Genomic DNA, 15,783 nt, shown 5'->3' with positions numbered 1-15,783 from the left:
ATGGAGCCTGAGCAGTGCAGGCATCGATCCAGATTTTTCCTAAATGTTTTCAGACTAAAAAGTAAGAAAAGTAATCAATCTTGAATATGAATTATGGGGATGAGAGTAAAAAGTATAATCCCTACTTTTAATGGGTAAATGTTCTCCATGCATCAGAGTCCTTTCATGTAACACTTAAGAACAAACCCTACTTTTTAATTTCTGATGCCCACATTTGACCAATCTAAGTACCTGATTCAGTAAGGGCTTTTCCCATAGACACAAAATGGGAGAAAATCCTTAATAAATCTGGCCCTAAGAAAGGGTGGGATATAGTGTTAAAATCACAACCTATAAATAATTTATCTCTGTGCCAAAATAGGGAGAACCTCATGATACGGCTTTTTCTACTTATTATTTTAGAAACATAGAAACATAGAAACATAGAAATGACGGCAGAAGAAGACCAAATGGCCCATCCAGTCTGCCCAGCAAGCTTCCCTCATTTCTTCTCCCATACTTATCTGTTTCTCTTAGCTCTTGGTTCTAATTCCCTTCCACCCCCGCCATTAATGTAGAGAGCGGTGGAGGAGCTGCATCCAAGTGAAATATCTAGCTTGATTAGTTAGAGGTAGTAGGAGTAGTAACCGCCGCAATAAGCAAGCTACACCCATGCTTATTTGTTTTTACCCAGATTATGTTATACAGCCCTTATTGGTTGTTTATCTTCTCCCCTGCTGTTGAAGCAGAGAGCTATGCTGGATATGCATCGAAAGTGAAGTATCAGGCACATTTGGTTTGGGGTAGTAACCGCCGTGACAAGCCAGCTACTCCCCGCTTTGTGAGTGTGAATCCTTTTTTCTTCTCCCCTGCCGTTGAAGTTATGCTGGATATGCGTGAAGTATCAGTTTTTCTTTTCCCCTGCCGTTGAAGCAGAGAGCTATGCTGGAAATTCGTGATGTATCAGTCTTTCTCCGATGCCGTTGAAGTAGAGAGCCATGCTGGATATGCGTCGAGAGTGAAGTATCAGGTACATTTGGTTTGGGGTAGTAACCGCCGTAACAAGCCAGCTACTCCCCGCTTTGTGAGTGCGAACCCTTTTTTCTTCTCCCCTGCCGTTTAAGCAGAGAGCTCTGCTGGATGTGTGAAGTAACAGTTTTTCTTTTCCCCTGCTGTTGAAGCAGAGAACTATGCTGGATATGCATTGAAAGTGAAGTATAAGAATGGAGTGATCAAGCTAGTTGAAAGGCATCAGGAATAGAGGAAGGTGGAGGTAGTAATCTGGATATTTGGTTTGGGGTAGTAACCGCCGTAACAAGCCAGCTACTCCCGTCATTGTGAGTGCAAATCCTTTTTTCCACATTTCCTCATGCTGTTGAATCTTAGAGTGATGTTGGAGTCACAGTAACCATGTGTATGTTTATTGACTAAGGGTATTGTCTCCAGGCAGTAGCCATCATTCTGGCGAGTCACCCACTCTTCATTGGCGGCCTCTTGACTTTATGGATCCACAGTGTTTATCCCACGCCCCTTTGAAGTCCTTCACAGTTCTGGTCTTCACCACTTCCTCCGGAAGGGCATTCCAGGCATCCACCACCCTCTCCGTGAAGAAATACTTCCTGACATTGGTTCTGAATCTTCCTCCCTGGAGCTTCAAATCGTGACCCCTGGTTCTGCTGATTTTTTTTCTTATGGTAAAGGTTTGTCGTTGCCTTTGGATCATTAAAACCTTTCAAGTATCTGAAAGTCTGTATCATATCACCTCTGCTCCTCCTTTCCTCCAGGGTGTACATATTTAGATTCTTCAATCTCTCCTCGTACGTCATGCGATGAAGATCCTCCACCTTCCTGGTCGCCCTTCTCTGTACCGCTTCCATCTTGTCTTTGTCTTTTTGTAGATACGGTCTCCAGAACTGAACACAGTACTCCAGGTGAGGCCTCACCAAGGACCTGTACAAGGGAATAATCACTTCCCTTTTCTTACTCGATATTCCTCTCTCTATGCAGCCCAGCATTCTTCTGGGTTTTGCTATCGCCTTGTCGCATTGTTTCGCAGACTTCATATCATTAGACACTATCACCCCAAGGTCCCTCTCCTGCTCCGTGCACGTCAGCCTTTCCCCCCCCATCGAATACAGTTCATTCGGATTTCCGCTCCCCATATGCATGACTTTGCACTTCTTGGCATTGAATCTCAGCTGCCATATCTTCGACCACTCTTCCAGTTTCCTTAGATCCCGTCTCATTCTCTCCACTCCTTCCGGCGTGTCCACTCTGTTGCAGATCTTAGTGTCATCCGCAAAAAGACAAACCTTACCTTCTATCCCGTCCGCAATGTCGCTCACAAAGATATTGAACAGGACCGGTCCCAACACCGATCCTTGCGGTACACCGCTTAAAACCGCTCTCTCTTCAGAGAAGGTTCCGTTTACCATCACACATTGTCTTCTGTCCGTCAACCAATTTGCAATCCAGGTCACCACCTTGTCACTCACTCCCAAGCTTCTCGTTTTATTCACCAGTCTCCTGTGCGGAACCGTATCAAAAGCTTTGCTGAAATCCAAGTATATGACATCGAGCGCTCTTCCTTGGTCCAATTCCTTGGTTACCCAGTCAAAAAAGTCAATCAGATTTGTCTGACAGGATCTTCCCCTGGTGAATCCATGTTGCCTCTGGTCCATCAATTCTCCGGACTGTAGATAGTTCACTATTCTCTCTTTCAGCAGAGACTCCATTACTTTTCCCACCACCGAAGTGAGGCTAACCGGCCTGTAGTTGCCAGCCTCCTCCCTGTTCCCACTCTTGTGAAGCGGGACCACCACCGCTCTTCTCCAGTCTCTCGGCACCACTCCCGTTTCTAGGGATCTATTGAACAGGTCACACAGCGGACCCGCCAGAACATCTCTGAGCTCCCTCAATATCCTTGGATGAATCCCATCAGGCCCCATGGCTTTGTCCACTTTCAGGTTCTTTAGCTCTTCCCACACATTTTCTACTGTAAAAGGATTTCATCTATTCCACTTCCCTCCAGTTTCTTGTTGTGTAGAGATGGTCCTTCTCCAGGGTCTTCTTTAGTGAACACAGAGCTGAAGTATTCGTTTAATATTTCTGCCATTTCTTCGTCTGTCTCCACACATTGATCATTACCACCTTTCAATTTCACTATACCACTTTGGACCTTTCTCTTTTCGCTGATGTATCTGAAAAATGTTTTGTCACCATTTTTTATCTCCTTGGCAATCCTCTCTTCTGCTTGATTTTTTGCCAACTTGATTGTTTTCTTCGTCTCCCTCAGTTGATACAAATATTCTTCTTTGTGCTCCTCCCTTTGGGATCCTTTATATTTCTTGAATGCTGTTCTTTTAGCTTTAATTTTGTCAGCCACCTCCTTTGAGAACCAGATAGGTTTCAATTTTCTTTTGCTTTTCTTTATGTTTCTAACATATAGAGCAGTTGCCTTGGTGATTGCTCCTTTTAGATTGGTCCACTGCTGATCCACATCTCTCTCGTTCTCCCATCCTTTAAGTTCTTCCTCCAGGTACTTTCCCATTTCCTCAAAGTCTGTGTTTTTGAACTGTAAAACTCGGGTCTTTGTGGTTCTTTTCCCTATTCTATTAGTGATATTAAACCATACCGTTCGATGATCACTGCTGCTGAGGTGGGCGCCCACCTGGACATCTGAGACATTATCTGCATTATTGAGCAATAAGTCGAGTATAGCACCTTCTCTCGTGGGTTCCAACACCATTTGTTTGAACAAAGATACTTGCATGGCATCCATTATTGCTCTACTATTTTTAGTTTCTGCAGAGGGGATTTTCCAGTCTACATCTGGCATATTAAAGTCACCCACGATCACCACTTCTCCCTTCTTACCTATCTTATGGATGTCTTCAATCAGATCTCTGTCCAGCTCTTCCTTTTGGTTTGGAGGCCTGTAAACCACTCCAATATAAATGGACACTCCGTCATCTTTTTTTAGGTCGACCCATAGAGCTTCTTCTTTACCCCAACTTCCTTGTAGCTCAGATGCTTGGATGTTGTTTCTGACATAAAGAGCCACACCTCCCCCTTTTCTATCCTCTCTGTCCTTCCTTAACAAGTTATAGCCTGGTATTGTTGTATCCCATTCATGAGATTCTGTGAACCATGTTTCTGTGATAGCAACAATGTCCAATTCTGCCTCAGCCATTAGGGCCTGCAGATCTGGGATTTTATTTCCCAAACTATGAGCATTTGTGGTCATAGCCTTCCAGGTACTCTCTTTAAGGTTATTGCTTTTCCTGGACTCCTTATGAGATATTAGTTGAGATTTGTTATTCACTTTACTCTTTCTGTTTGTAGTTGTGCCACTGTTGACAGAGTTATCCATCTCAATTAGATTTTTCTTTTGGTTATGGATCTTGAAATACTGCATGCATTGTGTTTTTTCTCTCTTTTCTGGTAATACTGCAATGTTTTTTTCAAGAACTTCCTCAGTTTTTAATATAGAGAGGGCTTGTTCTTTTTGCATTTGGTACATTGTGTGTCTCCTTATCACAGGTCTAATTCTACCAGAGCCCACTGTAATCCTGGATTGTAAAGAATTTCTTAATGACCTGTTTGAGTGGGAGGGTGTACCTGTTGGCTGCTCATCTGTCAAGAATGGATGACTTTGGGTCCTACCTGAGCGTAATGGATCTCCTTTTCTTGACTCCTGGTTTTTCCGTGATATTGGGGAATTATTATCTGTGTAATGCAATGTGGGTGTAATACTTTTAATTGAAGCTAATTGAGCTTTTATCTCAGTCAGCTCCATTTTCAAGGAAGAGAGTTGTGCACAAATTGGGCAAGCTCTAAGTTTCCAGATGCTTTCCCTCAGAATAAAGGCTCTACAGCAGTTACATTGGATAGTCCTCATCTTGGTAGTTTGTGATTTGTATTTCCTTGACTGTTACCAATGTACTAATTTATCTCGCTGCCAATGGGAAGTTAGGCAGTCTTTATTTTGAGTATATATATTTTGAGTATATATATTATCAACCCCCACCCTCCTGATCCCCCCAAGACCTGCCAAATTAATTAAATACAACCCCCACCCTCCGGACCCCCCCAAGACCTGCCAAATTAATTTACTACAACCCCCCACCCTCCTGACCCCCCCAAGACCTGCATAAGTCCCTGGTGGTCCAGTGGGAGTCCAGGAGCGGTCCGAGAGCAATCTCCTGGTCTTGGGCCATCGGCTGCCAGTAAACAAAATGGCGCCGACGGCCCTTTGCCTTACAATGTCACTGGGGTCGACCAATGCCAGCAGTAGCCCCTGTGACATTGTAAGGACAAAGGGCCGTCGGCTGCCAGTACCCCCCACTTTTGGGGGGAAAAAAGTCGGCTGCCAGTACCCCCCACTTTTGGGGGGGAAAAAGTGCGTCTTATGGAGCGAAAAATACAGTAATTTAGCAACTTTGAATAATTTTGTATCATCTGCACTTCTGATCACCTGACTTGCTATTAACTTTTCCAGATCATTTATGAATATGTTAAACATCAATGTTCCAAGTATAGATACCCGGACCATTTCATAATTTACCTTTCACCATTGGGTAAATGCACTATATTTAGTCCTGCTGTCTATTTCCTGTCGTTTAACCAGTTACCAATCCACTATAGGGCATCACCTCCTATTCCATAACTTCCTGAAGTGTCTGCCATGTCAAATGTTTCTGAAAATCCAGATACAATATATCAACCTGCTGACCTTTAGCTACATATTTATTTACACTTAAAAATAATACTAAAAAAAGATTGGAAAGACAAGACTTCCCTATACTAAAACCACGTTGATTCTTCCCTATTAAGCCATGCCTATCTATATATCTATATATATTGGCCATGGTTAAAGTATAATCTATAAAACCTTTTATAAAAATACATTTTTTTATTCAGCAGAGAAACCTGAATGCTAAATTAAATAGAATCTGAAATATTAATTCCCACCCTAGATACTTTATCTCCAATCAAAGCCAAGATTATTTGGAAAATGTTTCTTTTTGTCTTTTTACCCTAATCCTAAAATGTATTTCTTGAAGAAAAGCAGTCAACCTTCTTTCCTCTCAATTCTTTAAAAAAGGAACCTCTTATAAAAGGAACTTAGCTTATTAACATTGTGTCATAAAGTTACCCATATCCCTTGTATAAAGAATTTCATCTGATTATGATTTACCTCCCCTACTTACTTTGAAGACTGGAAGGTGGCCAGTTTAACACCAATTTTTATAGAGAGCTCGAGGGATGATACAGGAAACTACAGACTAGCGAGTCTGACATTGGTGCAAGGCAAAATAGTAGAAGCTATTCTTAAAAACAAAATTACTGGCCATATAGATAGGCATGGCTTAATAGGGAAGAATCAACGTGGTTTTAGTATAGGGAAGTCTTGTCTTTCCAATCTTTTTTTAGTATTATTTTTAAGTGTAAATAAATATGTAGCTAAAGGTCAGCAGGTTGATATATTGTATCTGGATTTTCAGAAAACATTTGACATGGCAGACACTTCAGGAAGTTATGGAATAGGAGGTGATGCCCTATAGTGGATTGGTAACTGGTTAAACGACAGGAAATAGACAGCAGGACTAAATATAGTGCATTTACCCAATGGTGAAAGGTAAATTATGAAATGGTCCGGGTATCTATACTTGGAACATTGATGTTTAACATATTCATAAATGATCTGGAAAAGTTAATAGCAAGTCAGGTGATCAGAAGTGCAGATGATACAAAATTATTCAAAGTTGCTAAATTACTGTATTTTTCGCTCCATAAGACGCACTTTTTCCCCCCCCAAAAGTGGGGGGTACTGGCAGCCGACTTTTTTCCCCCCAAAAGTGGGGGGTACTGGCAGCCGACGGCCCTTTGTCCTTACAATGTCACAGGGGCTACTGCTGCCATTGGTCGACCCCAGTGACATTGTAAGGCAAAGGGCCGTCGGCGCCATTTTGTTTACTGGCAGCCGATGGCCCAAGACCAGGAGATTGCTCTCGGACCGCTCCTGGACTCCCACTGGACCACCAGGGACTTATGCAGGTCTTGGGGGGGTCAGGAGGGTGGGGGGTTGTAGTAAATTAATTTGGCAGGTCTTGGGGGGGTCCGGAGGGTGGGGGTTGTATTTAATTAATTTGGCAGGTCTTGGGGGGATCAGGAGGGTGGGGGTTGATAATTAATTTAAAGGGTTGGGATGGGTTTTTGTGGTTTTTTGTGGGGCGGGGGGTTCCCACAGAATTAGAAAGACAAAAGTTTTCTGATCTGGGGAATGGACCGAAATGGTCCTCCCCAGACCCGAAAACAAAATGGGGAGGAAAAAAAATGTTATGCACTCCCCTAATTTGCTCCATAAGACGCACAGATACCCGAGAACAGAGCCGGTTTAGCACAATTTTTTTTTTTTTTTTAATTTTCCCCCTCTGAATCCTAGGTGCGTCTTATGGTCAGGTGTGTCTTATGGAGCGAAAAATACGGTATGAGCAGACTGTAAGGAACTGCAGATGAACCTTGTAAGATTGGGGGACTGGACATCAGAATGGCAGATACAATTTAAAATGGATAAGTACAAAGTGATGCAGATAAGGAAAAAATACAAACTATAGGTACACAGTGCTGGTTTCCAGGTTAGAAGTCATTCAGGAAAAGTATCTTAGGGTTGAAATCCTCAGCTCAGTGTGGGGCAGCAATCAAACAGAAATGATTCAGAAAGGAATGGAAAATAGAATATCTGTTGAGACTGACTTCCGTGCTGGGAAAAATCGTGGAAACTGTATAGAAAACATGGTTTAATGGGATACATTAACATGGATCCACCCAAATCCTCACAGATTTCCTGCATTGTTTTGAAGGGTTTAAGAAACGTGGATAATGGGGAGCTAGTGGATGTAGTGTGTTCAGATTTTCAGAAGGTGTTTGAAATGAAATACTTTTTCATTAGAGACTACTGTGAAAATTAAAAAGTCATGGGATCAGAAGCAATGTCCTATTGTGGATTGGGAACTGGTTAAAAGATAGAAAAGGTAGAACATGATCATTTTCTCAGTGGAGGAAGGTAAACATTGGAGATCACTAGAGATCTGTACTGGGATTGGTGCTTTTTAATATACTTAGAAATAATCTGTAAATGGGAACAATGCAGATGAGACATTATTCCGAATTGTCAAATCGCAAACAGATTTATTTTAGTTATTGCAGAATTTGCAGGAGGACCTTGCAAAACTGTGAGACTGGGCATCCAAATGGCAAATAAAATTTAAGTGATCCACAAAGGGAAAAATAAACCACACTTTTTAGTAATATGATGTTAGGTTCCAAATTAGGAGTCGCCACTCAGGAAAAGGATGTGTAGGTGTCATCATGGACAACATCTTGAAATCCTTGGCTCAGTGTGCGTCAGCAGTCAAAAAATTCAAACAATGAGGGAAATGTACTGTAAGATTCACCAAGCCAAGATAAATGCCCCTGCAGTTTGAATACCGTAGTATCTTTCCCTGAAGGATAATACTGTGGCCCACAGGAAAAATGAAGCAACAAAAGGCTCCCTAAACAGCGCGCAATGAATACATTTTCAAGAAGATTTTGGGGCTTTTAAAAATGTCTGTTTGTATTACATTTTATAGCATATAAAAAAAAATTGTTTTAAATATATGCAAGATCTCATGGTGTGGCTCCGATGATGAAAAATTTAAAAAGGGCTTGATCATTGTGGTATATTTCCTATACACAATTCTGAGCAAATATTGCCTATTGGTATGATGGAGCCTCACAGTAAGTTCTAAAATAAAATCAGTATTTCATTATTGTATGTGTCAGAGTGGTGAAGTGTTTTTTGACCAAGGCAGGCCTGTTCTGAGTGATCAGTATACTGGATAACATTTGAATACTCTATTTGACATCCATTCAAAATATCTTTTCCGATTCTGCCATAAAAAGGGTGGCACGTGCCATCCTAGTACCCATGATCTGTATATATGTCATAATTGAAACTTGAAGTAGTTGTGGATCAGGATAAATGTAATTAATGTTGTAATAATAATTTCTGGTGCATACTGGTGATCCAGGATGGATTCTTTAGAAATTTGTAACATGCAGTTAGTTATATGATTTGTGTGGGAAATGTTGCTCTATGGTGGTTTTACATCCATCGTGACCAACCAAGTCAGGCAGTAGCTGCTTGATGATCTTTAACCTGTTCAGAAAGTTTTGTTTTAGTTTTGTTCTAAGGGTTTGAGAATCCCCTTTGTTAGTCCAGATAGCTACTCTATGAGTGTACCAATACGAATATGGTTGGTCTGCCTAGGTTTCTAGGTTTGTGTTTCTTGTGTGGTATGTAGACGGTTCCAAAGAAGGATGGATTGTTATGGGGTTGCAGCAGAGATTTTACTTGCTTTGGAAATTTAAGATTTGTCACTTGCTGTGTAGATTCCTTGTCAAGTTTCCTATAGTATGTATTGTTTGAGAGCATCTGAGTCTCTCTGTGAAACTAAGTAGATGCAAATTTTAAAACAAATTTCAGAGTATTTTTTCAATCAATGCAAAGTTAAGCTGTAGAATTTGTTGCTGTGGGATGTGGTTGCTATTAATAGCTGGGGTTAAAAAAAGGTTTGGACAAGTTTCTGGGGAAAGATCCATTGACTCTTACGTAGACAGGCCCAGAGGTCACCACTTACTATATCTGGGCATGAGCAATAAGGAGGTGATTTTCCAGATTGGCCCCAATCAGAGACTGGATGCTGAAGGATCATTGGTCTTACATTCTATGGAGTGAATTTTCAAAGAAATTTCATGTGTAAAAGTAGCAATTTTCAAAAGCCTATTTACATGAATAAAGTCCGTTTAGGCACATAAAGCCTTTTGAAAATTACCTCCTAGTGTTCTTCTATGTCCATAATTATCATGCTCTTCCTTTTTTTTTTTTTTAATATGTAACTTTTTATGGTAAGCTTTTCTTCACTAATGTGTATGTTGGGGGAGGGCTGGAGAAGGCGCCTAGTAGAGCAGCAGGCTAAGAACCAGGGAAACCAAGATTTGAATCCTGCTTCTCCCACAGATACTCCTTGTGACCTTGGGCAAGTCACTTCACCCTCCCATTGCTTTAGTTCAACATAAATTGTAAATCCTCTTAGGCAGGGAAATAACTACAGCATCTGAATTGTAATTCACTTTAAGTGCAGATTTGGATAAAGGTGAGTAATGATGATCTGGAGCATTGATAGTTACCCATTTCTGGTTCATGAAATCTAAATTAGTCTTGCTTTATGTAAATTCTTCCAATTTCTAAGGGTTGTTTTTTTGTTTTTTTTTTGGATACTTCTAGAGCTCTGCTCCAATGTAGGGCCTATTCTTTATGAGCATGCTGCTGCCCATCTGAAGAAGGTGGAAGTGGAGAGTGCAAAGGTTCCTGCATCATGGCCTGTTCTTCATATCAACATAAACAAGGTAAATCCTGCAGCTGCTAGCTCTAATTTGAGCATGACTCATTAATACATTAATACTGCAACATGATTTAAAAAATATTTGATGAAAATTGGTTATTCACAATATATCTCCACCATATGGTTGTCAGTTACATAGTAGGTGCAGATTGAAGGAAGAGCCGAGATCCTTTGGATCCAGAGTTCCTCTGAATACTTAACAGCATGCGCTGCATGGTAATTCAAAGGAAGGCGAACCCCCCCCCCCCCCCCCCCACTATACACCAGTAGTAAATTCTGCAGCAATTTAAAGCAAACAATTTACTGCTTTCTAAGAAAATTCTATAGCACTTCTAGATGTTCTCTTTTCTTTTCACACATTGCAAATGATAACTGCATTTTAACTTGTAAACCATCTGTAAGGTCAGGAATAAGATGAATGGCCCACACATTCAGATCTTTACCAGGCTTCATTAAAGTTAGAGAAGATACAGTTTTCTAAGGAAACAATTTAAGGACCGGGATCATGAAATAAAGTTGGAAGGAGGTTTGAAAGGAAATAATTCAAGTGAGCCTGAAATAGTCTACCAGCAGAGCTGGTGCACATCAAAATTACGGCACAATTTAAGCATGCTTGGGGAAACTACAGAGAGCAAAACCAGTTAGAAATTCTGCTAGGTGGTATAAAAATGTTTCAAAAATATAGTAAGAGCAGGTGGGGTGAGATTTAGTAAAAGAAATCCAGGGCCTGGGTGTTAGTTTAAGCTTGTATACTTATTTCCTAGAAAAGAAGACCAGAAAGAGGAGTTAAAACCACTTGGGATAAGGAGCAGAGACATTTCTAGGCAGAAATATTTGGGCTGGGCAACATGAGGTCAAGCTAAACATAGAGGAGGCGAAAATCAAAATGACATTTCCACACGACATGCTCATTCCAACAGAATGGCCCCCTGACTTTAAATTGGCTATAAAAGACATAATAAGAAAAATTCCCAAGGTCCTGTGAAATTTAAAAGAACTCCTGGCTTATTTTAAGCTCTCAGTAAAACTACCATTAAAATTCTTGGATAGCTCATTCAACTAATTCTTCTATATGGATAAGAGAGTGAATTCTGGAATCTGAGTGTGAGGAAGGGTCAAAATTTCAACCTCCAGTTCTGTAATGCACTCTGCATTCACAAAAATTCTGCAAACAGACTGAGGTCGTTGACCCTCACAATTCACCAGACAAAAAAAGTATTAATTTAGGATTCCACTGGGATCCCTACGAAGATGTCTTTGTAGAAAGGCTATGAAAGGGGGTGGCTATCTCCAGTTCTTGAGAGCCACAAACAGGCTGGGTTTTCAGGATAACCACAAAGAATATACATACGAGAGATCTGCATACAATTGAGGCAGCACATGCAAATCTATCTTATTCACATTCATTGTGAATATCCTGAAAACCAGGCCTGTTTGTGGCTCTCGAGGACCGGAGTTGGCCACCACTGGACTATGCATTTAGAGAGAGAAAGAGGAACATACTATCTATGCCACAGTACCCCCATGTAAGGCTGCTGCAAAGGTTGTTTCCAGAGACCCCTAGAAGAGCTGTGGCTTTCTGTGTTGAAAGAGTGAGAGGAGTGGTCTTTTCCTCCCTTGATCAGTTGCTCTCTTCCCCTCCCCCTCACCTTTCGGCTACATTCCTTTTCCAGCCATGCTGCTATCTCTGTCATTTCTCTTCCTCTGTGCTGGCTGGGTGAGCTTGTGGGCAGCATGTCCTATAGTCTGATCTCATTCATAAGAACAACCTACAGGATGGGCTGGCTTAAGCATGCTTATCCTGCTGGCACAGATTAAGAGGAGTCTCTGGACACAGCAGCACATTATCCCACTACTCCTCTGGCTGGGTCCAAGACTAGGTTGTGGGTGACCTAAAATATGGTGTGTGTGTCTGTGAGTGTGTGTGTGGTTGTGCATGCACCTTATGTTTCTGTTCTGAAGGCAGGATGGGGATTGTGGAGCTGAGCAGTTGGTGTGGGTGGGCAGACTAGACCCAGCATGTCGTATGATCTTTTCCTGCCATCCTGTTTCAGTGTTTCTATTCTGAAACTGTGGCCAGCAGCAGGAGCCATGTTTAAATTAATGTCATCTCCTGCTGCCACGGGGCCAGTCTTGTAGTAAGAGCTGAGAGTTCATCCCCACAGTAGCAGAAGATGATGATTGCTTAAATGCAGCTCCTGCTACCAGCTTGTTGGGGGGGGGGGGGATGAAAGAATGAGAATCTGCAGCTGCAGGATTGACAGCAGTTCGTCACAAGCATTGAAGCAGAAAGAGTTTGGTATACTGCTGCCTGATCCAGTGAAACTGGGTTGACTAAGGGATGGCAAGCCTTTTTTGAGGTGTGGCACTTGCCACCCTATAGCAACACTTGTGATAAGGAGTGATCTCATCTAGGTGGGTAAGCTTATATGATTGATAACTAGGTGATACTCTTAGCTTGAGCAGTATAGATAGGGAAAACGGTGAAGACTAGCAGGAGGATGGGGGGGTTAGTTGGTCATTATCTGCTGGTATCTACTATTTTATGAGCCGCTTCCATATTCAGTACCAGACTAGGAAAAATGGAAGGCAGGATCTAGTAAATAAGGTGACAATGCACAGGAAGTTGTGATGAATTGCTCATGTTATCATGATCCAGTCCTGGTCTCTCTCTCACACAGGCTCTCTCAATCACAGACATATACACTTGTTCTCTCTCTTTCTCTTATACACACAGACTCTTAATCATACATACATATGCTCTCTCTCACTTAAACATACAGGTTCTCAGTCACACACTTACATGCTGTCACACACACATGCTGTCTTTCTCACAAACAGGTTCCTAATCAACACTTACACATACAGGCTCTCACTCACTCAAACATACAAGCTCTCAATCACTCACTCACATGCATGCTATCTCTCACACACATATGCGCACTCAGGTCCTCAAACACACATGCTTGCTCATTCACTCCCTCTCTGCCTACTGAACAACTAGCGACAGTAACAGCCTCCTCCTCCTCTTCCAGCCCTCAAGGCCTCGAAAAAGGAGTCCCATCGGCCACAGGGACTGACGACGTGCCGGGCTGCGCTGCCCTTCTACTTTAGCATGGCCTCTTCTTCCCGTGGACACAGCCCCTGCTCACCACTTCCTCTTCCAGGCTGCGAGGGGGGGGGGGAGCAGGAAGAAGAGAGCATGCTGCGAGTGCCGCTGACTCTCTCTCTCCTGCCCATTCTGCCCGGGTGGAGGAAGAGTTCTCAACTCTGTGGAGCAGGGGGAGCAGCTGGACCAGGAAGTGTGGCGACACACCTGCGAGTGCTTCACGACACACTGAGAACCGCTGCTATAGAGACTAACAACAAAAGATGGGAAGCTGTTTGCCAAGTTTTATCTAGTCACCCCACCATTGTTAGATTTTACTGATGCAGTAACAGAAGAAAGAGAAGCTTGTGAGATAATTGAACAGTTTTAAATGTTAATGTCAGAACAGGTCAACAGAAAATGAAAAACTCTGTGATGTAGCATGTGGTCACTAGAGAATAATTCTCAAACCATTTATGCGCATAAAACATGGATTTATGCATGCAAATAGCTTCTTATAAAATTGATGATATGAGGCATTCTGGGGGTGTGGGGCCGGAGTTTGGATTTACCCTCATACTTTTTATAAAGTATAGGCGTAAATTAACATGTACACGTTACCTGTTGCAGAGATCAGGTGCAACTTTGTGTGGGTGAGGTTGAGTATGTTGTTTCAGACAATTTTCAAAGCCAATTTATGCACATACTCAGTTTGAACATTGATATAACTTATGTTATATCAATTTAGCTGGCGCATAAGTTATTTGCAATGTTACAAAATTACTCCACTTGTTATTTCATAGAGCAAATGAGCAATTTAAAAGTAAGACCACAGAAGGTAATAATCTGTTTTTGTTTTAGTTTAGTTTGTTTGGGTTTGTTTTTTTTTTTGGGGGGGGGGGGGGAGTAGGCAGTTTCTTCTAGTTTTTGTTCCTTTTGTTCACTTATATGGGCAAGCGAAACACAAATGCCTTTCTTGTGTTCTTAATTGCACTGTCTAACTTAAACTATGAGAAAGGGAGTTTGGAAAGTTTGTTTTCATGCTGTGAACTAGAAAGCATACATCTTTTTTTTTTCTATTTTGGGCTCTTTTAATCTCAAGAATACTTGGCTCCATTTTCAAGGAAGATTTGCTATTCATAGGCAACATAGGCACGTGCCTAGGGTGTCAAATTCTGAAGGCACCTAAAAACAGGGACCCCTCTTCCTCCTCGGTCTCTATTCTCCAAGGGAAACCACTTCCATCCCTCGTACTGGCTATGGGTACTGGGATCTTAATCTGGCCTTTGATTCATTTTGATGAAGTTATTGTGCGTAAAGACTTTTGAGTACTGCTGACCAAACTACAGCCCTCGTGAGATGTGTGACTCAGTTCTGAATTTTTAATACCCTGCCCAATGCATTCTATACAAGACAAAGGACAAACAACTCATGATGACATAGTTTCATTGGTAATATTGACAGATGAATAATTCACAAATTCTCACAATGTAGCAATATACTTTTTAAATAACTGTAATCAAATGGCTAGAAGGCTAGAATTTAAAGTTGGGGTTTTTTTTAAAAAGAATCTTACAACTTTGTTAAACTTCTTCACAGGGTGAAGAGAAGAAAGTTTCAGAAAAGAGCCTTCACCCCCCGTTGTCGCCGTCTTCTGTACCCGACCATATGAAATGCAATATTCTTAAAGCTCAGATAGATGCTGCCTTTAGAGGGGGAGCACAGGTACGTGATTTATAAATACTTTTGTACAGGAGGAGGGGGGACTGCTTAAATTAGTGCTGCAGCAGGAAAACTTGCAATAATAGAGTGGTGCTGCCATGTGTTTCTTGCACATATAAGCCGAGATGTGCTACCAATTTCTTATTAAGGTGCACTCACCAGCTCTGTTACATTTAGTATGTCACTCCTGTTCATATAATTATTTTATTGTCTATCACATCTCTCTATATAACAAAAACTAAATTGGACTTAGAACATATAGAAGCCAACATTCAAAAAAGCAGCTAAAAGCTGGATAAGTTGTCAGTGGGATAGACATCCTGCTGAATATACATGAATAAAGGTATCCAGGTAATGTTTCTTGGATAACCTTCAAACCTTAAAGTTATCTGGGAACATGTATCTGGATAACCTTACCTTATCTGGTGATATTCATATTATTTAGTCTATTAAGTTCCAAAAAAAAAAAGTAAAAGATTGCAGGCAAGTATGCAGGACCACTAAATGTCTTAAACTAATGTCAGGCATTGTGCCTGATTACCC

The 15,783-nt window shown here is 41.5% G+C and overlaps 1 protein-coding gene across 3 annotated transcripts in view; it reads left to right on the top strand.

Annotated features, from left to right (window-relative positions):
• The window catches only part of EPB41L4B (erythrocyte membrane protein band 4.1 like 4B), a 709,272-nt gene that overhangs the window by 545,295 nt on the left and 148,194 nt on the right, over positions 1-15,783 (top strand). For all 3 annotated transcript variants that reach the window (XM_029589854.1, XM_029589857.1, XM_029589855.1), the window contains exons 17-18: positions 10,313-10,434; positions 15,118-15,243. In XM_029589854.1, coding sequence (XP_029445714.1) covers positions 10,313-10,434; positions 15,118-15,243 — 248 coding nt within the window. The remainder of the gene's footprint in view (positions 1-10,312; positions 10,435-15,117; positions 15,244-15,783) is intronic.

This window comes from Rhinatrema bivittatum, chromosome 2 (assembly GCF_901001135.1).
Source record: "Rhinatrema bivittatum chromosome 2, aRhiBiv1.1, whole genome shotgun sequence".
Taxonomy (NCBI): Eukaryota; Metazoa; Chordata; class Amphibia; order Gymnophiona; family Rhinatrematidae; genus Rhinatrema; species Rhinatrema bivittatum.
This window is presented reverse-complemented; position numbering and strand designations above follow the sequence as displayed.